The 23,202-nt window shown below is 49.1% G+C and overlaps 2 protein-coding genes across 2 annotated transcripts in view; one reads left to right on the top strand and one right to left on the bottom strand.

The window, feature by feature from the left end:
* LOC309677271 (rho GTPase-activating protein 7-like) overlaps positions 1–2,336 on the top strand; it is a gene marked incomplete at its 5' end in the record, with an annotated part of 59,434 nt that extends 57,098 nt beyond the window's left edge. Inside the window, 2 exons of the mRNA XM_082490040.1 lie at positions 1,597–1,711; positions 2,204–2,336. Of these exons, the coding sequence (XP_082346166.1) occupies positions 1,597–1,711; positions 2,204–2,221 (133 nt within the window). The 3' untranslated portion in view covers positions 2,222–2,336. The remainder of the gene's footprint in view (positions 1–1,596; positions 1,712–2,203) is intronic.
* Positions 2,337–5,032: 2,696 nt separating this feature from the next.
* Positions 5,033–23,200, bottom strand: RARS1 (arginyl-tRNA synthetase 1). Its single transcript, XM_082490041.1, has 15 exons — positions 23,155–23,200; positions 17,754–17,888; positions 17,054–17,242; positions 13,419–13,530; positions 12,283–12,383; positions 11,721–11,842; positions 11,277–11,397; positions 10,866–10,995; positions 10,430–10,534; positions 9,333–9,511; positions 8,704–8,813; positions 7,870–7,975; positions 6,466–6,638; positions 5,566–5,813; positions 5,033–5,180 (listed from the first exon to the last, which is right to left on the bottom strand). Exons 1-15 carry the CDS (start codon positions 23,197–23,199, stop codon positions 5,071–5,073), a joined length of 1,986 nt encoding a protein of 661 aa, XP_082346167.1. The 5' UTR covers position 23,200; the 3' UTR covers positions 5,033–5,070.
* Positions 23,201–23,202: the final 2 nt, after the last annotated feature.

The raw sequence follows: 23,202 nt of genomic DNA, 5'->3' as shown, positions 1-23,202 counted from the left end.
GCGCTAGCCTGCCTCCCTCGCGACTGCTCTACTCTTTGTGGTTGCCCACAGGTCCAGCTGCCCAAGAACCCCGCACGCGGCCCGCTGTTTGCGTTAAGGTGGTGCTGGCCGTTGCAAATGCAGCTCCCGCACTGGCAACCTGAGCCCAGGTGCAGCTTTAAGACCCTGCAGATATCTGGCAGGTTGTAGCAGTTGCTGGCACTAGTTCTGCTGGGTGATAAGGGGATCGTTCCTGCCCAACCGAGCCACAGGGATTCTGTAAATTTATCTTTATAAGTAGAAGTGTCTGGGTTGCATAACATCCCCTGCTTGTACGTGCGGGGAGGAAGGTGCCTTTGGGCCAAAGCAGAGAAATAATCTGTAAGAGCGTTCATGCCTTATCTGGTCTCCTGAGGCAGGGCTGTTTTTGCTTTACTCCGTGCTCCTGCGTATGGACAGACACGTATCGGGGTAGGAAAGGACAGCTGACTGCGATGGAGACATTGTGCACCCATCAGAGTAGCGAGTTCATCGCCTCACAAGATGAGGACTAATTCCAAAGCAGAAGCTGTCAGATGTGCCGTTGGCATCTCTCAGGAGAATAACACAGATATATAATAGTAGCACAGAGAGGGGAAAGAAAACACTAAGGGCTTTTCTTTTGAATGGCACAACACATCCCAAAATGCCTGAACGTGACTAGAGCCCAGGGCTGCCCTGCTCTCCCTGGGCTGAGCCGGCACGCGGCCGGGGGGCAGCGTGGTTATCGCAAGGGCAGCGGGGGATGCGGCGGAGCTGTAGCGGCAGTAGGTCCTTCCTGCACTGCAGTCGCGTTTTTGAGCTCCTGGGAGTCATACTCTGAGAGCCGTACCTCTTTTTGGTTTACAGAAACATTATGCTGAAATACTAGGACCGAAAATAGAAGCTGAGTTTTCTCTTTGTTGTCACTGTTTAGAAGCCAGGATGCTTTGAAGCTTTAGCTTTTTTGTAACTGGGTGTTAATGCCATAGTGCAGAGTTCCGACTTCAAAGGGTAGAAGCTGACAGGTCTGACTCTGAGGAGCAGAGCTGAGGACTCTTATCTTCCACCCAGTTTTCAAGCCATTTGGCAGGAATGCACATAGATAAAAGTATCAGAAGCCAGGATTAATGATGCCATATAATGATTATGAATTAAAAGAGGGAACTGTTTTTGAAACACATTTGGTGTGGTTTGGCCCGAAGGATTTAAAAGGTTGTGGATGGGCTTTGCAGGGTATCAAGGGAGCTGGATATTTGAAGGCTACACACAAATCAGTTTGGGGTCATTGCTGTCTTTGGCCAAATGAGTTTGGGGAACAAAAAGCCTTGCCTTGCCTTTCTTGGGCATACGTTACTGCTGGTCAGTACTGCCCCGGGCCCTTTCAGGGTGTGCTGGGAGGGAATGCTGTCTACGGCCCTTGCTGCAGGAACGTAACGTGAGCCCTTACACGGCATGGAAGGATCCTTCAACGCGGTGTGTTTTTGCTGAAGCCGCTGGTTTCCAGCCCTGAGGCGGGCCAGCCGAGTGGGCACGGTGTACCCGTGGTTCACAGCACGTTGCTCACACAGCCTTCCGTGTGCCTGCCCCTCTCCGCAGAGCGAGCCAGAGGAAGTGCAGCCTGGGGAAGCCGGACCAGAGGGAGCTGAGTGAGAACCTGGCAGCAACGCAAGGCCTGGCCCACATGATAATGGAGTGCAACAGGCTCTTCCAGGTATGTCACGTGCTGCAGCGAAGCAGAAGCATGGCACAGGGTGAGGGGTGTTCTCACACCGGCCAGGGCCCCGAGCACCCCGGTGGTGGTGATCTGCTTTGAGCAGCAGTTGGGGCCAGAGCCCCGCAGAGGTCCCCGCCAGCCCGGCTGTTCCTCTGAGCCTGTGACAGCTGCGAGTGCCGCTGACTCTAGTGCAGAGAACATTAACGTCACTGCGGATTTTACTGCAACAATTTGTCAGGGCTGTGAGAGCATTCCTCCACTTCTCCCTCCAACCCCAAACTCCCTGGGCTTGGGGCCAACTTAGAGAGTATCCATGGGGCAGAGGCTGCCATTTACTCTTGCAGTGCCTCCTTGGCCATCCAGGACCATCCCTTCTTGTGGGAGAGGGTTGACATTGAGGTTTTGCTGCTGGGGCCATGGCCGGAACAACAGCCATGCCTGTGCCTGCCCATGGACCCCACTGATCTGGACCCGGACCTTGACCCACAGACCGACTTCCCGGCTTGACCTTGGCCTTTCCTCATCATTATGGACTTGCCTGGTGATCCCTAGACTGTGGCTGACCCTGGTTGCTGTCACTGGACCTGATCCTAACCTCCCTTGCTGACTCACCTTCCTGGCTCAACCTCGGACCGCATCACCATGGACGTGGCTGATGATATGGACTCTTGGCTGACCCTGGCTGCCATCTCTGGCCTGGCTCAGGTACTGGGGGACCAGGTGGCTGCCATGCCAGCCCTGTTATCCCACTCGACTCCTGGCCCCTTTCCCTTCTGGAGCCACCGGCCCGTGGTTCACCCTGGCAGTCAGCTCGAGCCTTCTCTAGCTCAGCTAAAGCACCACGGCTGGGCAGGGGCTGCTGTCCCATGGCTCCTCTGAACAGACCCATGGCCCTGCCCCAGGGACCCCCCCAGGACTGACCTCCCCCCCAACCAGCCCTTGCTTTTGAGTGACACCCCACACACACCCCCAGCCCAGCCTGGGCTCCAATCTCTCTATCAGTCCCCAGCCTGGCCAGGGCTCCTAAGTTACAGCCTCCACCCCAGCCCAACCATGTGTCCCCATGTCCTCAGCGGTGGCCTGAACCCCTCTGCCCGTCCCCAAGGCCCTTCGGGGTGCCCTGACACCTGCTGCCTGCCCTGCACCCTTCAGTCAGCCCTGGCGACATGGGAGCTGACCCTGTCCCTGGCTGCATGGCCCCTCACCCCCCGAAATAGCCCCATAGGGACTCTGAGCTGCCCTTGGACCCACAGACCTCTGCATGCTCCTGCTATGACCAGGGTGCTTCACAAGCACCTCCGACGCCATGCCTGTGAGCTGTGGGGCTGCCCCTCTCTGTGGGGTGCCAGGGCCCTGCCGGTGGGCCCCCTGCCCTGCCAGGGGACAGGGGCTGGTGCCGCCAGCCAGGGCTGTCCCCTTCTGCTGGAGACCTCGAGGAGAGGCTGCAGGCAGCTCAGCAGGGTGGCCTCAGCCATACCCGTGCCTGGACATGCACCCGCTGCTCCAGACCTGGACCCTGACACTTGGCCCTGCTGGTCACTGTGGCCATTGCTGGGCATCGCTGGACTGCAGCTGACACTGCTGCCACCAAACCTGACCCTGCCTGGCTTGGCCTCGGCGCTGATGGACGCACCTGCGACCAGGACTCTCGGCTGGTCACCACTGCCATTCCCGGGCCTGCCCTGCGTCTCACTCAGGTATGGTGGGACGGGGTCCTGGCTGGTGAGGCGCTGCCCAGCCATGCCCCATGGTACTGCACTCAGCGCCCGGCCCCTGCCGCTCCCTGACTCCATGGCGGGTGCTCCAGAGGCAGCTGCGGGCGCCCAGCCCAGCCTTGGGAGGAGGGGGGGGCACGGCCACAGCACCGCTGCGGCTGCGTGCACAGGACATGGTCAGGTAGCACAGCACGTGGTCCGGGCAGTCGGTGAAGCCCCCAGCACATATGGCTGTCGCGCTGTTGCCAGCATGGCACCAGAGCTAGGTCTGGTGTTGTTCATGGGCATTGTTCAGCTGGCCATCAGGAGTGCATCTTTGCACAGATGTGTGCTCAGTTAAGTGTCAGAGCCATGCCCAGTAGATGCCAGGTGCTGCCTAGCTGTTACAGCCAACTGTCTATACTGGAAAGAACCTGGGACATCCGATAAATAGATATGTGTATCTTTTGTATCTATACACAGATGTTTACATACATACACACACCACACATACACATCAGCAAGCACCTAAATCGAATGCAATACCGGCTCTCTAATAGTAGCAAAGCCTCATTTCTGTGCTGCTTTGCCTCGCACAGCGGAGCTTCCAAGTCCCAAAGCAAAGGCAGGAGCCATAGCCCACTGCATTGTAGTTGCCCTTGTGGTTACTCCAGATAGATACGCACCCAGCAAAGAGGCTCGCCAAGTCTGTAGGGATTCAAAACATCGCTGCTGCAGGGAAAGGCATTTCCCTCGTGTCATCCTCTGAGGGAATGTGGTTAACTGATCTGCTCCTCCAGGTAAAACTGCTGCTGCCTGCCTGCACCAGCATTGCTGGCAGCTCATGGTGCTGCTCCCACAGCATGCAGCCAAACACTGCTGAGGCACTCAGGATGCCACCCCGTTTTTGAGGCCACCTGCTCAGGGCGGTGATGTGGATGTGTGTGTTTGCTTGCAGGTGGTACGCCCCACAGCCTGTACTCCATTGTCCCGGGGTGTGCATGTTGTTTCACACCTCCCTGGTGCGTTACATATAAATTCAGTTATTAAGTGTGACATTTGATCTCTTTTGCAGGTACCTGACTGTTGCCTTCAACAGCTCGCTAACGACTTCCACGAGGCAAGCATCCTGACCCCCAGGGCCTCGCACTTGCCGGGCTGGGATGAGACTGCTTGGCTGCCTTGAGAGCTCTGTGCCATCAAAAGCCGGGTCATCTGCTCACAGCTGGCAAATAAGGTAAAGAGGACGGTGGGAATCATCAGAGTAAGGTTGGCTCTGGGAGTGCGGGTGACTGTACTGTGGGTGGAGTGTTTCCTGGAGGTGCTCTTCGGTGTTCTAAGTTCTCAGTCCTTAAATTCTGCAGACTGAAGGAGAGCAGTCCTGGGCACGGGCCTGTGGGGTTTGGTTCCTGCACAGAGAATTGCTCTGAGCTGTGCCCATGGCCCCTCTTGTTCGCCTCTGTACCTGCAGCTTCTAAAGCCAAGCTCCTCTTCTCTCCCTCCCTTCCTTGCCTCCCTCTCTCCCTTCCTTCCTTCCCTCTGTGTCCTAAGGGGGTGCTGCTCCCCTACAGCATCTTCCCTTACCACAACTCCACCCCAACAGACACAGACACAGACACCTCCAGTTGTTTAGTCCCTTTATTGTCACCCCACAGGGCACAGCTACATCCTCTGCACGGGCTTAATCCCCAGGATGTCGAATCCTTTGGCCATGATGGTGGCAGTGGCTTCACACAGCAGGAGCCTCCACATGTTCACCTTCACGATCTGGCCTGAAAAACACCAACAGAAGAGCTGGAGCAACTGCTCAGAACAATTAACACCGCCTTTACCCAAGGGAACCCCATCTGCTCACAACCTGGCCCTGGGGCTGGGCACACTGAGCCCCCTCCTGCTCTCCCCAAGCCAAGCAGACTGACCAGCCCTCGTGTTTCCAGACGCCTGGTTGCTCGCAACTCTCCACTCAACCCCCCTGCTTCACAGGCAGATGATGATGCAGGCTGTGCCAGCCACCTTCTGTCCTCCCATATGGACAACATGATCTGCGGCAGCAAGTAGTGTGGTAACAGCCTTCCCAGCACAAGGAAACACCCTGCAGATTGCCTGTACTGTGGTATGTGACGCAGGCACATGCAGCACCCCATGGCCAACACTCACCGCTCTGCCTGTCCTTCTCAACGCAGTAGCAGTTGTCGTAGAACTCGGTGAAGGTAGTAGCCAGCTCATAAAGGTAGTCACAGAGCGTGTGCAATAACAAGTCCTCCAGGATCTTCTGCAGGATCTCAGGGAACCTCAGGATGCACTTGCCCAGTTTCCACTCCTTCTCATGGTCAAGGATGAGCACCTCCTCCCTGGCTGCCTTCCGAAGCATCTGCTCGTCAATATTGGCCAGGCGAGCAATAGCCCTGAAATGGTCCAAAACAAGTCTGTTTGTGAGGGTCCCATTGCTGAACCTGCCCCAGGGCCAGCCTGCAGTTGGCCACGTGTCTGGCCTGTCTCAGGGCTAGCGCAGGCCACCTGCTGGTCTCCTCGTTTGCCCGGTCCTGGGTTACCAGGAGAGCGATCAGCCCTGGGGACGCACGGGGAGGCACTGCCAGGGGAGCGATCCAACAGGGCGCTGCAGGGCAACGGGGAGGGATGCGTCGCACGGACAGCCCATGCTGCCAAGCAAACCAGGGCTCAGGATGCCAGAAAAACTGTGTGGGGTACGGCGACACCTGTGGTTAGTAGCTGCTAGAATGCAGGCTCACCCCTCTGCGACCACCTAAAACCTCTAAGGGAATTACCAGAAACTCCCACAGTTCCCTCCCTGCTAGCTAAAAGCCTGGGATGCGTGTCACACAGAGGAACCCTGTTTCAGATAGCAAAGGACACCATTTTTGATGACAAATAAAATTTTGCCTATGGTGGGCACCAGCGTAGCTGGCTTCTCTTAGCAACCACCCCTAACAGCACTGATGCAACTAACTCACCCCTTTCCCCACATCTCCCTTTGCGATAAAGATGCAGAGAGCATCAGAGATCATTCCCAAGTGACTCCCAGCACACTCAACCCACCTGATCCGTGTGAAGGCATACAGCAAATACGCAGCTGTGTTTCCTCGGTCATCCAGCATCTTGTCAAAGGAGAATACGTAATCGTTTAGTCTGTTGTGGGAGAGATCTGCGTATTTAATACATCCAAAAGCAACTGATGTCTGGGCAGCTTTCAGCTCTTCTGCTGTGAGGACCTGTTGCAATTTCAAAACAGGTAACAGTCATGAGGAAGAGTGCTATGTTGGCATCACAAACCGCAACACGCAGCCTTGGCCACTCAGCACGGCCCAAGAGGAAAGCCCAGGCTGCTGAGGGGATTTTACCCACATGGTACTCAGTGAAAGGCTCATACCCACTTCTCCACCTCGAGACACCAGATAACCCCACATCTGCCCCTTGCTTCCCCTGCAATCAAATGGCACTGCAGCCCTGCCCAGGTTAAGGCTGACTCCATCTACTGAAAGCCTGCAGGACCTCTGTGCCCCATGATGCCATACAGGTTTGACGCTCATACTGTGCTCCTGCTTCTTACAAACTGTGTGTACACATAACAAACACATGGCCCTCCTACCCTTATAGAGCATTTTGGACAGTCCAAAGACTCACAAAACCCCTCTCCGGTGGAACAGCGCCCCGTCAGCATGGCAAAACACTTTGTGTCTGACTCATGTGAGCCCTTGGGAGATTTTCAAGGTGTTTTATTTCTGTGCTTCCTCATGTTCCTGTTTCAAAAGGGACCTTTCACCAAACGCTGCACAGCACCAAGGAGCTGCACTTCCCAATGCCACTGCCTCACACAGCGCGTGGGCAGAGTTTGGTTGTTGTGTTCCATTCCATGTCTCACACTGTCCAGTCCTCTCCAGGCCATCAGGATCCAAGACAGAAATCTCACTAAACAAAGGGCTTCCAGCAAACTCAGCCACAGCCTCCAAGGGAAAGGGTGAAGCCTGATGCCAAAGCCCCCTGCAGATCCCAAACCATCCATCACCAGAAGTCACCAGAAGCCTGGCAGGCTGAGGCTGAAACTTTGTATTCTGCCACCAGCTCCTGCATCCTGGGGCAGTCACCCCTGCTGCCATCACACCAGTGAGATCTCATGGTACCTATAAGGCCAGTGACCCTGCCAGGCCCAGTTCTCCTCCCCCGTCCTCAAAAAGCTCTGCAGTACCAGCCAGAGGCCAGCATGCTGCCCACAGCTTACGTTTTCTCACTGCTATGTACTCAGGGATGCTCTTCTTTCCCCATGACAGCACCTTGTCCAAACTGCTATCAAATAACCACATTGATTGTGTACACAACCCATGGCATTTCCTGGGCAGTCTGGCAGTGTCCATATTCTCAGTTCACATCCAGAATGTGGAAACCCTAAGTCTATGAACAAATCTGGGAAGGTCTCAGGAAAGATAAGCAATTTGTCACAACTACCTTGTCCCGTTCCTTGTCTTTCAGCTTGTCCATGGCTCGTTTCAACCCTTCTTCCAGCAGATCTATAAGACGCACTGTATCCCCCGAACGAGTTTTGAACTTCTTCCTGAAAACACACAGCGAAAATGACCACCTGCGTAAGAGGTAAAACACTCCCACAAAACATGGCAATCTCCGAGAACACCCATGGGGTGGCCAGGAGGGGTGACCAGGAAGGCTCCAACAGTCAGAACCGTCCCAGTTCCAGACATTAGGCAGGACACAATACCAGTGCCAGACCCCTGCCCAGCACAGCAAGTCACCTTTACTTTTATAACAAAGCTACAGCAAAACCACCCAGTCCACAACAGCATGTGACTGTCAGAGCGCACTGGTTTAACCACACCTTCACAGAGGCATAAGAACAACTCTGGAGCACAAGAGCCTGGCTTAGAGACCAGGACACAGAGGTTCTTTTCCCAACGTTCATTTCATCCACCATGAGGCAGGTAGACTATAATGGAAATCATGGCCCTTACCGTTGCTGCCTCCAGTATTTGCATCAGCTTCCACTGCACTTCCACCCACCATTCCCAGTGCCCCTCCCCACATGCCAAGCAGCTGAAGCCAGGCCCAAGGAACCTGACCATGGCATTAGTGACTACGTGGATCAAGGACCATGACACACAATGAAGTGACACAGTTACAAAAAACAGCATGGATGCGGTGCTTTCTTTTTTTTTTTTTTGGCATGCCACATACATACTTGTCAACAAACAAGAGCAAGTCTTCCACATTCACTCAAACGTCCTCTTCAGAGCACATACAGAAGAAAAACTACATCCAAAGACTTACTTGTCTTCTCCCAGCACTACTCCGAAGGCAGCATGGGCCACTCTGGTTACTTTGGGATCATACCAGCCGATCATCTGTCCAGCTGCAAACACTGTTTGTAAATGCACTGACTGCAAGGAACAAATACCAACAAGTGGTTCTCAGCCACTCCTCCTGATACAGTTTTCTTCCCAGCTTTATCTCCTTCACAATGAGACTTAAAATGTTTCTGGCTTCACAGGCAAATTCCACTTCAGAAAGTTCAACCTGTCAAAGACTTTTCCTGGCTTACAGAAGCAGCAACCAGCAAATTCCCATCTCTGCTCAGATACAGAGCTGACAACCTTGCCTTTTCTCAGGTAAGGAAGAGACCCAAGTATAAGCAGTACAAATCTCACTTCAGATCTACTGAGGGGAAGTGGGCTTCACCCACTTCCAGTGGTAACTGAGCCTCTCCTTAATCAATCAGGTCTAGGCGCTCTTCATGGAGACTGCCAGCCACCAAACTAGATTCACCATTACACTGATAAGGACAAGACTAAATATACCACGCTAAACATCCTATAGCTTTCTACCTGTGTTGCAGCTGTCATTTAACACACTCTCTGATGACCTGTACCAGCAGTGACAGCAGAGGTTGGCATACTCACCTGGCCGCTATCAACAACATAAATAAGGATATCAGCCTTCTCTTCACACAGCCTGTGTTTAAGAGCAGCTAAGTCGGATGTGTCGTATGTGAAACCTCCGTCTGATTTCATGATTGTCAACGGGACAGGGAAACCTGTGACAAACACGATCTTCCGGCCATCATCAACCTGGACAAATCCTAGAAAAGCAATGGAAAATATTCTGTGTTGTATTGAATGGGGAGGTTTGTGGGCCAGCACAGGCAGGAACAATTGCCTTACTGGATGCTACCAGAAAGAAAAGGCCATGCAAACACATTATCAAATAATTAATGGCTCAAAATATGAAAAAAACTAAACGAGAACTTCCTCGCCAACCAAATCACATTCTGTACTGCAATTCCAGAACTCACGTTATGCACAAGGAGGCAAATCTGTACAGATCTGGCCTTACCAGAAGAGGCCAAATTGGATTTAAAAACTCCTGTCACTGGCATCCAGATCCACAAAAACAGCATCACAAAGTATGGCATTAAAGGCAACAGAAACTCTACAGAGATGCAATGAGGACTTAGCACAAAGTCTTTCAGAGATAAGGTTAGTCAGAACACTTCAGATGGTGAGATTCAACAACTGCCCAATCCAGATAGGAAGCACATAAAACCAGAGACTTGTTATGCTCCATTTTGGCTTCTTGCCAGTCTCAAAGTCAGTATGACCCAAAAGTGCCACTGTCTTCACAGAGATTTCTCAGCCAAAGTTCCCATACAGGCACAACTGTAAGACCAGGAAGTCTGTCATATATTGCTCCGTGACTAAGGATACAATAACATCCAGTTAGCTATTGCCTACAGATATCACAGACAAACTGCTTTTGGTGTCAGCAAGAAAGATTCAAGCTTTCTGGAACGAAACATACAAGAATCAACTCTGCTAATGCTTCTTTGGGAGGAAACATCATGAAAGATCCACTCAGGAAATGCGGTTGAGAAAAAGAGCAAGGGTGGGGAGCATACAACTTCAAAAACACCAGTCCCGAGTCTTGCTCAAGAGGAGCGAGGTTATGTCGCTCATCCTGATGGCTGCAGAATTTCTGACTCTGAGACAAAAAGCCTCACCTTTATCTTCAAATTCTTTCACAATGTCTTTCATCATCTCGTGGTAGAACGATTCTCCTCTCTCTATGAGTGTGATGTCCAAGCAGTTGTAGATTTTCTGGAACTCTTGAGGAGCGAAACGGAACAAAATACTTCCATTAAATGCACACAGCATGAATTAGTGACATATGTTTACCAGTGGGCACAGCAAGTCCCTAAAGGCATTTTCCATCTCTTGGTGAAGCCATCAAACTAGGACTCGGGAGACAAAGGATTTAGCTGAAAGCCTCCACAGACAGCCCAGTACTTTGGTTTTAACAGCTTTTTTCTTTAAAGCTTCTCATAGCAGTGTGGCAGTGATTTTCAAAAGAAAACTAGATGATGGACTCAGACATAAAGGTGAGGAAAGCCACACTGTTCTACTGCTGAGACATTATTCTGGATCTAGCAAAGTCACCTTTCCGCGACACGTCACAGATCAGTTCCCATGCTTTAATGAAGTCTGGGTTTTTGCTCTGCAGCAGCACCACACATTGGTAGGCACGTTTCTTAAACTCCTCCTCTGTGTCAAACCTCCTCTTGGATTCCTACAGTAAAACACACCACATGAAAAAGCACCTCTTTCTCCCCTGAAACATTCATAACAGGTTCTCCAAGAATACTCATATCAAAAGACAGAGAGGCAGCATGCTTACTAAGTCCCTTAATCACACCCCATGCAGACAACTCCATACCAGACACCATTACCAGTGGCAATTAACAGTGATTCAATTCTTTTGTTTCTCCAAGCCTATGCTGCAATTTGTAAAGCGCCTCAATCTGCTTTTCAGACGTTGACATAAATATCATACTTATTTGCTACAAATACCTTGTAAAAAGCTTGGAGATCCCCAATTGGAGGAGAAACAGTTAAGTAATCTGGAAATTTGTCTTGGAGGTGAGCAATGAGCATTCCAAACTGGGTGCCCCAATCTCCTAAATGGTTTAACCTTGAAGCAATCAAAGAGCACAACAACAGTGATTTCTCAAACATATGCTTCAAAATACATGCATTTTAAAAATACATATTCTAAAAGAAGAAACACACATCATATCAGAAACCAAAACCAGGCAAGCACCCCCTATTTCACTGCAATGAAGCTTCTGCCCATCTTGATTCCTACCCCTGCTACACTCGTTCAGCTCAGTATCTTACTATACATAAAGGATTATTTGTTATGTGCTTATAAAAAAAGACCAATACAGACCAAAGCATAGAGACAGGTATTGCATAAATTTAGCCAAACAAACCCACCCAAAAGCCGATTCTCACCTCAAAACATCATAACCTGCAAATTCGAACAGTCGGCACATACTTTCTCCAATGATGGTAGACCGCAGGTGGCCAACGTGCATCTCCTTTGCAATGTTAGGGGATGAAAAATCCACCACCACCTTTGACACCATACCAAAGGAAAAAATGAATAAAAGGCAGCAGTCAGTTGGGGGGGGGAAGGCTCGCCTCTGCTGACCCTCACACTCTCTTTGCTGCCAACAGCACACACAGCAACAGAGAAGGCCCAGTGGGGACACCAGAACAGGCTTCCAGCCTGGGGCTCTGCTACATCTGCCCAGCAGAGGGTCAGGGATCACTCCCAGGCCAGCCCTGGCACAACACACTGTCCCCAGGGAGCCCTGTCCCTCACCCACCAGAGACATGCAGCCTACGCCATGGCCCCCAGTCCCTCAGTCATATCCCATTTACTTCGCTGTAACAACCAGCTGACATGGACACCTGCTCAACAAATCACTTCAGGGGGGAATTTCAAAGCTACCTGCAGTCCATCGCGTTTCATCTATGTGGGAGCAGGATGCCTATGCGCTTACTGCCGTACCTTTTTCCTTTTGCCCACAGCTGGTGGTTGAACTCCATTCATCAATAAACTGCTCAGCTGCTTTGATACAAAATCCTTTCTCAAGTGGACATTGATAAAACCTTTAGAGAAGAAAACCAGCAATGAGTGCCGGTGCTGCAGAAATGCCTCAAGCCACTTTTTGTTTCCTTCCCCCTTGGATTTCTGTTTTCTCGTATCAAGGACAAAAGCATATGAAATTAAGATTGATAAAACAAAAACATTTTTCAGCAATAGGACAAAAAAGCTGTCACTAGAAGACAAGTTCTGTTCCCGAATCACAAGAGTCTGTTTCACACCTCTATAGCCTTTAGTGTAGGAGTTAGATTCTGCAATCTAGTCCACTGCCATAACTCCTTTTTGCACACTGTCATTCAAAGGTGGATTTATAAAAACATTTTTATGAGAAAATAAATAATCTTGCCAGAGTTTGCAAAATGCAAAACCAAATCCTGCTTTGTCTCTTTTTTTTAAATTAATATCCTAAAACACATAGTTACACCTGGGATATTCAATGCTTGTGGAACGACACTGTGTTACTTCTCCTGCTTCGCAGAGCTAATGAATGAGCTTCTGCCAAAGCGCTCAAACGACTGTGCCATGTGATTTTTGTGTTTATGTGGCAGCCCTGAAGAATATGAGCCCTTGTATTTCTTCCTGGGTCACAGGGACAAAACAGATGCAGCAATTAATAACCTCCATGCTACTCCAACATTTCAGTGCTGAGGACAAGGTCTCCTCACCGTGTAAGCAACAGCGAGAAGGGCATATCAATTTTTGCTGTGATTTCATGATTGTGGCCTGATACCCATCACCAATATTCAAAGGGGAAAAACCTGGTCCCTTAAGGATCAGTGGAAAAACTGCTAATTAAAGGGCTCAGGATTACACTTACCAATTTTAACAGAGGTAGATTTTCTGCTGATGCACAAGTCTGAGCACTATGAAACTCACCAAGACATAAGCAGCTAATACACCCCACAACTGCAGTTTAAAATCATGAAATAGTTGAACCGAACTCTGTTTCCTCATCTAGTATAAATCCACCACCATCTAGTATAAATTCGCCTTACATCAGCTTTAAAACATACAAAGTACATAACATGAAACTATCTTACCAGGACCAGCAATTTCAACCTTCTCAATGCATTCATTGGCAGGAATATTTTTTGCTATTTTCTCAGCGATTTCTCTTGGGCTAACCTTCTGTTCCTTGGTTTTGAGCAGTATCTGAAACACAAAAAGAAGATCAAGCACAATTCAATCCTCCAAAACATTCTATAGAGTGAAACAGAAAGTATTGCAGCACTGAAAGATCCTCATGAACCTTTAGCTTCATAATGGATAGACACACACAAAGAAAAACATCTCTAGCAAATTTTACAGATCAGATCAGCTCTCTCTATGCAGCAGAAGTCTAACTAGACCCAACAAGTTCACTCCCTTCTGCTAAGGGCAATTAAAGGGTAGTGGTTTGGCAAATTTGCATTTCTCTAAGCTAGTAAAAGGGACAAACTCTTTAAAAATCAACATAGCTGGCACAGTCCTCCACACTGCTTCGAAATCCTGTTCATCAGCCTCACAGGTACCCTCAGCTCTGCCAGCATTCTTAATAGAAGTTTTGAACTGTGCCTACGTTAGATGCTGAGTGTGGTTTCAGAGCAAGTCTGCTGGTTTATGATTCAAAGCAACCAAAGCAAACTGCCTTCCATCCTACCTTAGACTGAAACGTAATAAATAAATGAATAAATAAAATCCAACAACCCAAGCAACCAAGGATAATCCTAACACTGCCCAATTTTCTTCAAAGAGCATCAGAAAAACTGCTGGTAAAGTGGCTCTCCTTCTCCCTTCAGACATAAATGGCCCACTGTGAGGAACTCCAGTAATACGATGCAAGTTCACATGGTAGAACCAGAATGGTTTGGGTTGGAAGGGACCTTCAAAGATCATCTAAGTCCAACTCTACAAGTTTTCTGTCCATTCTCAAAGCATCTTCTAACATAGCTTTTTGCAAATCTTAGAAAAACACCCTTTAGGAGGATTCCGTGAGCTAGTCCAACCTGTCCCTTGCAAAACACTACATTCACACCATATAAAATTACAACTATTTCTTTCTGAGCACATGCTGTTCCATTCTTACTGTGACGTGTTTGAAAATAATCTATCACCTCACTCCCATCAAGGCAACAAAGAGCACATACCACTTTGTCAATACAGAATTTACACTCACTACTTGTATTTGCTAACTTGCAGTCTGCTGCAAAATGTGACTTCTACTTAAGTTTCAGCTTCCCATTTAACCTGTCATGCAGTTGATCGTAACAGGATCCTTACAAGATGGTAAGGGCCTAGAATGGGCAAGAACAAAACCACCTCTGTAGCCTTTAATGCTACTCAAAGTGCACACTGCAGGAAAAATAAATGCAAAACCAGATTATGGGCGCGTTATACCAGATTGCAGGCATGTTATCTGAATCATTCCAGGAACAGTCACCGTACTCCTATTACTCTAAGGAGCATGCAGAGCTCCTGGCTCAAACCCCAGGCATTAATACACTAACAAGCTCCCAGGAAAACAATATGCACTTGTGAGGGCTGTTTCCACATGGGCACATCGCAGGAAGAGATTGCTGCCCAGCACGTACTAGTGCTGCCCCAAGTCAGGGCACTTCCTGCTCCTCTGGCAGTGGTGGTGACCGATGACTGGTGTTGCAGCTCTGCGCAGGGGACACCCTGCGGGAGCAACCCTCTATGGGGAGACCTGCACCACAGTCAAGTCCCTAAAACTCAGGCAAACAGAAAGTACATAACCTGCTGCTCTCAGAGGGAAATGACTGCACTGTATGCACTGGCTCTGCTGTGCCGATACGCTCTGAGTGTACAGCACGTGTGAGTACTGCCAAGCTCAGACCCAGCTTACACAGCGTGCCTTTCCAAGGAACAAGCTCTACAGCCAAGCCCAGTACTAGGAACCCAACCCTGGCTTGAAGGGGACCGTTCAGACACTGAGTTATGCGAACAACGCTGACACTGAGCCAGGACTGCTCGAGAATCCCAACCGCGACTTAATTGGGGTAAAGCAGCGGTCAAAAAAATAGCAAAGCTCAGAAAGCCCGTGTCAGTGCAGTCACCCAGGGTGCTCCTCTGGCTGCAGCCCAGTCACAATATGCTAACGAGACCAAGCAACCAAGGGAAGACGACACGTATTTGTGAGGGCTGTTTCCGCCTTGGCACTTCAGGCCAAGAGCCTGCTGGCTAGCACGTATCGATGCTGCCCAGGAGTCAAACTCATTGTGGCAGGACAACAGACATAGTGGCTGCAGATGACAACCTGGGAGAGCACAATCCCACGTGTGTCGGTGCAAGTTCAATGTCAAGATTACCAGTATAATAGATTAATAAAGGTGAATTGACAACAGAACACTTTAAAAAAAAAAAAAAGTTGCTTCTGTTGAGATTGCAAAATAAAAGATCTGTAAATACAGAGTCTATCTCTTCACTCAATGGCATCAATGCATTGAACGTTTGGGCACTTTTAGCACCTAAGCGAGAATGTACTACCTTCTTTCTTCCCCACCTCCTGGTTTTACTTCAGCACAGTCCCAGCCCACTGAGCAACTCCTGAAGTGTCTCTTTGTTTGGGTCCTCTTTGGCCAAATATCTTCCAGAAAGAAGCAATGCCATAAAGTAACTGTTGATACTAGCCAGGTTAAACAAAACACACTCCTTCCTTTGCACTGGAACTGTTTTTACAGTTGCCTGAAAACCTCCAAGATCAGAAAATCATCACAAGAAAAAACACGTTTCCTGCCTTTTGCTCAGTTAAAAGAAAACATAGACCACAGCACCCATAGATGTGGGGATGCCCACACAGCCAACCCTCAGCAAATGCTTGGATAACAATAACCAATAAGATAAGAACAGGAGCAGAATAGCACACTCACATCTGTCTGAAAGAGCATTTGTCACATAACTGAAAATGGCCTGAAAATGACCTGTGCCATCAGGACGTGCGAGTGACCCGCAATGACGCACGCATCAGGACACGCGAGTGGCCGGCAGTTCAGGACACAGCACGCAGGGACCCCCGTCCCATCCGGGTGCAGGGGGCAGCGCCTGGCCCCTTCTCGCTGCCGTGCGCGTTAGTGGGCGGTAGGAAGCTGCAGCACCCACACCTACAGGAGGTGTGCACAATGAGGGGAACCCTCGCTCCTGGAGACGGGGCGCGTGTTTGTAACCCACCTGCCCTGTGAGAAGGGGAGGTGGGCACATAACTCTTTGCAAATGTGCGTGGGGACATCATACTTTCCTGGCACTACAGAAGAGCATTTAGAGATTTGTAGGTGTTTACCAACATTTTGTAACTGTCCAGAATTGTGATTTACTGTTTTGCTGTTATTAGTTCCAAACATATAACTCACTAATTGGTAGTTAATTGCGCATCATTAGTAAATCAATGCAGCACTTAAATCCTGATTCGATTTACATCCTACAAACTAAGCAGTTTTTCTGTGACACACACGTAACTCTCTCATACCAGCTACCTAAAGAGAGGTTTAAAGGTCTACTCTGAGAAGGCCAATGCTTCCCCTGAAATGCCATTAGATAACTCACTGAATTCTCAGCTGGAGGCCGGCAACAAGGCTGAAACAGGTCCAATATTGCAACTCTTACTGTGCTGTCTGTCACTCAGCTTCCAACAGACAACATCCCCTTTTTTTCATGACTTTGCAAGATGGTTCAGGTTTACCTGCGTTATGCCCATGGCGCTGTTACACTGGTAATCCCCAAATTTGGGCTGCTGACTTGGTGTCACTACTAGTGGAGGGTTTTCTAAATCTGGGTAGGCAGCCTGAATAGCAGCTCCAAAGATCTCCTGAAGACGGCTGTTGATATTAATCATGCTTTTTGCTGTTTTACTTCTTTCCTCTTGAAGGCTCTGAAAAAAACAAAATCCAGAAGGCTAAATTCACAACATCTGAGGAGCCGTTACATCCCACTTTTTTCCTTGGCTGCCTGGCAGAGCATGGCTGACAGATTTGGCTGACACCTCTAGGCAGAGGAGCAATATATACAACATAAAAATCATGTGATTCAAGAGCTGCTTCTCCCTTTGAAGCTCCCAGCACAAACACTTCCCCTGAATGCAGAGAGGCATTACCCCTCCCACCTTTGTCAGTGATCCTGGTAGAGACCTCAGCTGGGCTGCCCGTTACATGACTAGACAAGACTTGATGGTGTGGGCTTATCAACCTACTGAAATTTTCCATAAAGCAGGTTTCTGTTTAAGGAACCAAGAAATATCTGATGTGCCACCAACAATTAAGATGTCAGGATGCAGAGTGACCACACTGTCACATATCACTAGCTGTAACAAACTGACATCGGTTATTTACCTTGTCTTAATAAGAACAAAAACATGCTACGGCATTAATTCTTTATTCTCTTACCTTTTGAAGGAAATTTAACCGATACTTAAGTTTTGCGTTTTCGTCTCGCAACCCTTCCAAACTCGGGGAGACTCCCAAGCATCCAAAGTTCTTCAGACGCTCAATTTCTGCAGTTAACAACTTGATCTCGTTTTCCTGAAAAGCAAATTAAATTGTCACACAGTAATTCTTGGGAGTGGGGGGACAGAAGGTGAGGAGCTGCAAGATCTCAGATAAGATTCTAGTTTTGCCTCATAAAGGTAACAGCAGTGACATGTTAAGTTGAGCAATTCCAAACAATAATGTTGAAATGTGGTTTCTATTTGTGTCAAAAACAGGGATTCTGAAAAAATTCATTAAGTCAGTGAGATAATAATCACACTAACATCAAGACATAAGTGCAAGAAAGACAACAGGTCATACCAATAAAACATAATCCCCAAATAAGCACTTTCTCTAGCTTTTTTAATCTAATAAAGATGTCAAATGGTTTGACTCAAAATTCCCTAGAGCCTCCTTCAGGCAATTTCACCATCTCATAGGCCACAGAGGAAGAAACCGCAATCACTCGCACAACCCCAGCAAGCTCAAACGCCAACTGGGGACAGGAATGCCAAGACGTACAGCGTGCTGCTTCACAGGGGAATTCATAGGGCTGTTGCTGCAGCCTGCACTCCCTTCCACCTTGCCACGCAACATTTCTTTCCCTACCTCCAGCACGGCTTCTCCGTTAAAACTGACATAAGGCATTCAGGAGCAATCAGGAATTTCAGGTGGACCGCTATGCTCCAAATAAACAAACTTCCCTGCGCTCCCCTGTGCCCCTCCAGACCTCAGAGCCCGGGACACAGGCAAACGCTTCAACAGGCGGTCTGAGCCCAATGGCTGGAAGCTGCTGCAAGGAGCAGTAATTTTCCTCACTCCATCGCCTAAAGAAATGAAACATCTGAAACTTTATCTCTGTCGTTCATCCCTTGTCCTCCCCTACAACAGGCTTTGTGCCCATCAGCCACAAACCTGGCTCACAAACAGAAGTCTGGAGGCTATTGAAGATGTGAGGGACTCAATGCCGCTATGGAGGGAGAGGCAGCTGGAAGAGGCCATGAGCACTCCCCACCCTGGCTCCTCCAGGCTCTCCTCCACCAGAACTCCCACAGCAGGAGGCAGCTCAGGCTATTATTGTTGTCAAATAGGCCACCAAATGTTATCAGAAAGGGCTCATTTACTTTGCTGCTCTTGAAACAACCAGAATATTTAACTAAGGAAAAAACTGGGCCATCAAATCCTCTGGTTTTTTATGTCCACCCAAACAACATCTCCCACAAATGCCACTGTAACTAATGCTCAAAAACACTAAGCTGAGCCAAAACAATCGTAAGTTTGGGCTGTTTGTGGAGCAAGCTCACAATGAGGTCATTGAGGTCATTCTTCATTTGTGCTTCAGCTTCCAGCACATGTTACAGCCTCGAGCTGTCCTCTGCTACAGCAGAACAGCTTCCCGCAGGTTCAGATGTGAAGGAACAGGACTTTGAGAAAAAAAAAAACAACCCTGTATCAAAACCTGTGGTTTAGCATTGAACAGCAGAGCTGTATCTCAAAAATCACTCACTTCAAATAGTCCATTGCAGCTTTTCCTTTTGCAGCCTATTACTTCTTTCTTTAACCCAAGGCAGACCTCCCCTCACACATACATATACACATTTCTCTCACATACATATACATACCTTCCTCCATATAACCAACAGAAAATATATTAATTTTTTTTTATTTTTGACTTTTCTTACTGGCCTGACCTGGTAGCATTTCACATAACTTACAGACCCATTTGAAAAATATTCAGACTGAACTTCAAGTTTAAAATAGCACAAGAGAGATTGTACTGCATTACTTTACAGTTGTTTCACTGTAAGTTTAAGTAAGCATTATTGCTACAAACTGACCTAAAGGAACATCGGAGCAGTGACATGCATAAACGCATCCCCCCCAACCCTAGAATGTGCTTTAAGAAAAGCACAAAGATGTGTTCTACTCTTAGTATCATATTATCTGTAAATTCTGTGTCCACCCAGTATTACCTTCTCTCTAGCAAAGTCTCCAGCTTCAGGACAGGTTAGCAAGTCAGACCCTTGGGAAAGATTTTGCATTGAGGACAAACATTGTCCAGATCCAGAAATTTGTATTCTGCTTTTGAAATTAAAATCATGGTATACTGAAGCTAACAAGCAGCTCACATGTATTCCTCCTGCATTAGAAGATTCACCCAAACCTACAGCCACCAAGATATTTCAGTACCATTGGCAAACTTTTCAGAACAGAAATTTAATTTGGATTTTCCTCCATAATCACAAATGCCTCTGCCCACCCAAGTGAAGACTTGCATGAGGTGAGATGACCCATATCTTACTGGAGCTTCTTTCCATATCGCTAGACTACAAGAGAGGATGAGGAAAGAGGTTTATCCACGTGCATGACCAGAACCCAGAACAAGGGGTTTGGGGAACCTTGGGGAAGACATCTGGCCAAACAGCTTTTCCTCCTGTCAATACAGGGTGACAACTAGTATCCTAATTGCTTGGATTTGGCCAGTAGGTAAAAAAACTCTAAAACAATGCCACAGTTCAGTAAGTCTCATCTACTACTTTCCCACAACTGCACCAAAATTGTAAATTCACGGCACAGACACCAGCAGATAAGAGGCATTCAGGCTGGTCCTATTTCAGATTTGACCAGGCCCAATGTGTCAGCCCAGACTGGTACATTTTCCTAGCATGTTTTATGTTCCTCTTCTGCAGAAAGTTTCGGTAGCAGTCTTTACGTCACGTGAGTGTGAACAGAAAGCAAAAGGTTTCACCACAGTGGTCTAGCTGCCTATTCCAATATTGCTGCTGCCATTTAACTCTCCCTTTTTGTATTCATCGACAGCTAATACAGATAATGAGATGAGATTTTAATTCAAAAACACCCAGCAGAAAAGCCTGAACTCAGCAATGATTACACTGTGTTCCAGAAATCGCTGAGGTTAAGATCACAACGGCTGGGCTGGGACAGCCGCACAGCTGAGTACACCTAACAGCTCCAGAACTGGGCACAAGGGCACCCTGGTTCATGGGCCAGTCAGGAGGGGAACACCACACGACCCTCCTCTCTCTGGTGGCCAGCGACAGGATACGAGGAAATGGAATGAAGTCGTGTCAGGGAAGCTTAGATTGGACATTAGGAAAAGGGTCTTCAGTGAGAGGGTGGTGGGTCACTGGAACAGGCTCCCCTGGGAAGTGATCACGGCACCAAGCCTGTCAGAGTTCAGGAAGCGTCTGGACGATGCTCTTAGTCATATGGTTTAGTTTTAGGTAGTCCTGTGAGTATCAGGGAGTTGGACTTGATGATCCTTATGGGTCCCTTCCAGCTTGAGAATATTCCATGATTCTGTGACCCCCACACCCATAACTATATTGCTGAGCTCGCCTGGTAAAAAGTCTGTAGACGTTTCCCCCCTGGATTATTCTACCTGCACAGCCCTGGACATATCACAACTTGTCAGTAAAGGGTCATACCTGATGACCACCTCATGAGAAGCTGCGGGAACTACATGAAGCCATGCTGACATCTCCAAGGGCTCTTTGGTCAGCTGAGTACTAGAAATCTTCCCCTCACCTGTAAATACAAAAAAGCTATAGCTTTTTCAATAGGACCAAAATCACCCTAACATTTTCCCTTAGCACATAAGAATGTCTTCCAAAGACATTACTGAATTGACATGAAACTTGCATAAGCTTCTGCCTCTAGGCTTTAATGTAATAGAGCTTTTCTCCACCGCGTTAAAAAAAAAAAAAAAAAGAGAGAAAGTGGCCTGACAAACCATGGTGAAAGGGTCACAGCACCTCTCTTCCTTCCCCTACTTCTTGCCTCCTGCATGGATTTATCTGTGCTCCTACTCCACCAAGCCTTTGCTGAGCTGGCTCAGCACAAGAACTCAGCAGACAGTCTTTGCTCCTTGTTGGGTTATTTTCCCAAAGACCTAATGAATCCTCCCGGCTGGCTCACAAAGACTCCAGGGAGTATGTGGCTGGGAGCAAGGTGATGGATAGATTCAGACTCAGTAATTCCACACAGCCTCCTTCAGCCTCCTGGAGTTAAAGAGCTGAATGCTGTCCCTCTTGCTTTGCTTCAGAGTGACTGGAGTTTGTTTCCAGACTAAAGACCAGATAGCAGTGATGGCAAAGGGAGAACCACCTTGACAGAATACCCAAGACGCCCTTCCTCTCCTAGCACCTACAAAGGAGAAATGCAAAAACAAAGGCAAAAAGGAGTTGCAGAGATTCAGCTGCCAGGTTTATTATCTCAGTATTTTACATCAGTGCTTATTGTTTGTTTGAATTGTGAGTACAAGACATACTGAATAGTTGTTTAAGAACACATGTGTAAGGTAGGCAAAAAAACACAAGCCAGAATCTCTGTTACATGCTCTTGCGGCAATATATAAGAAGTTAATCTTTAGAATTCAAAATTTTCCCGAGGCTACCTCTGTACTCTACTGTCAATATCAGTCATTGGCTAGGATACACCTGACAGTTTGGTTTAATTTTTTAATTATTATTATTGTAGTCACTGAAAAGGGAAGGGGTCGTCACGATCTTTTTTCAAAGCACCTCGTGGCTGCAGTAATCCTGCTGGAGAAAGCCAGGACCGCCCTCCAGCAGGTCCTCCGAAAGCGCTTCCCCGGCTGCTCTGGGCTGCCCGGGCCCGCCGGGGCGGTGCTGTCACCCCGAGGACAGGGCACCCCCTGCCCAGCCCGGCAGCAGGGCCACCCTTGAACGGCAACCGCGGCCAGCGGCCGGCTAAAGCAAGCGCACAAAGCACTACGGCGGCAACACCCCCCTCTCCGTGTTTGACAGCTTCCTCTCGCTTTTTTTTTTTTTTGGAAGTTTTTTGCAGAACTTCATCTTCAACCCTCACCCTCGCTGAAACGTGCCGTGAGCTGACCCCCGCCCCTGACCGCAGGACACCGGCTCTCCGGAACGACGGAGTGCTCTTGCTCTACTTTTTGGCTCCAGAGAAGCGTAAGCAGCTGCGGGAGGTGCCTCAGCCCCTGCCGGCGTTCTGCCTCCCCGCCCCAGACCAGCCCTCTGCCTCCCCTCGCCCCCCGAGCGCACGGAGGGGCCCCGCTCTGACCAGAGACCCGCCTCGGGCTGCTACGGAGGGTTCTGTACAGAGCCGGGCAGCCCACCCACCCGCCCGGGCCTCCCCGAAAAGCCCTTCAACGCCTGCCCCAACGGAGGCCTGCGGGACGTGCCGCCAGGTCCGGCACTGCCCGCGGGGGAAGGGGCAAGGCCCGCAGCTTGCTGGTCCCACCAGGGAGCCGGGGAGTAGGCAGGGGCCGACCCCGATCCGCGCCGCGCTCCCCCGGCCGCGTTCCGGCCCGTACCTGCCGCGCCAGCCGAGCTGCGGACTGCGCCACGCGCGCCTCCATCCT

The sequence above is a fragment of the Vanellus vanellus genome (assembly GCF_965231255.1).
Source record: "Vanellus vanellus genome assembly, chromosome: 13".
Taxonomy (NCBI): Eukaryota; Metazoa; Chordata; class Aves; order Charadriiformes; family Charadriidae; genus Vanellus; species Vanellus vanellus.
This window is presented reverse-complemented; position numbering and strand designations above follow the sequence as displayed.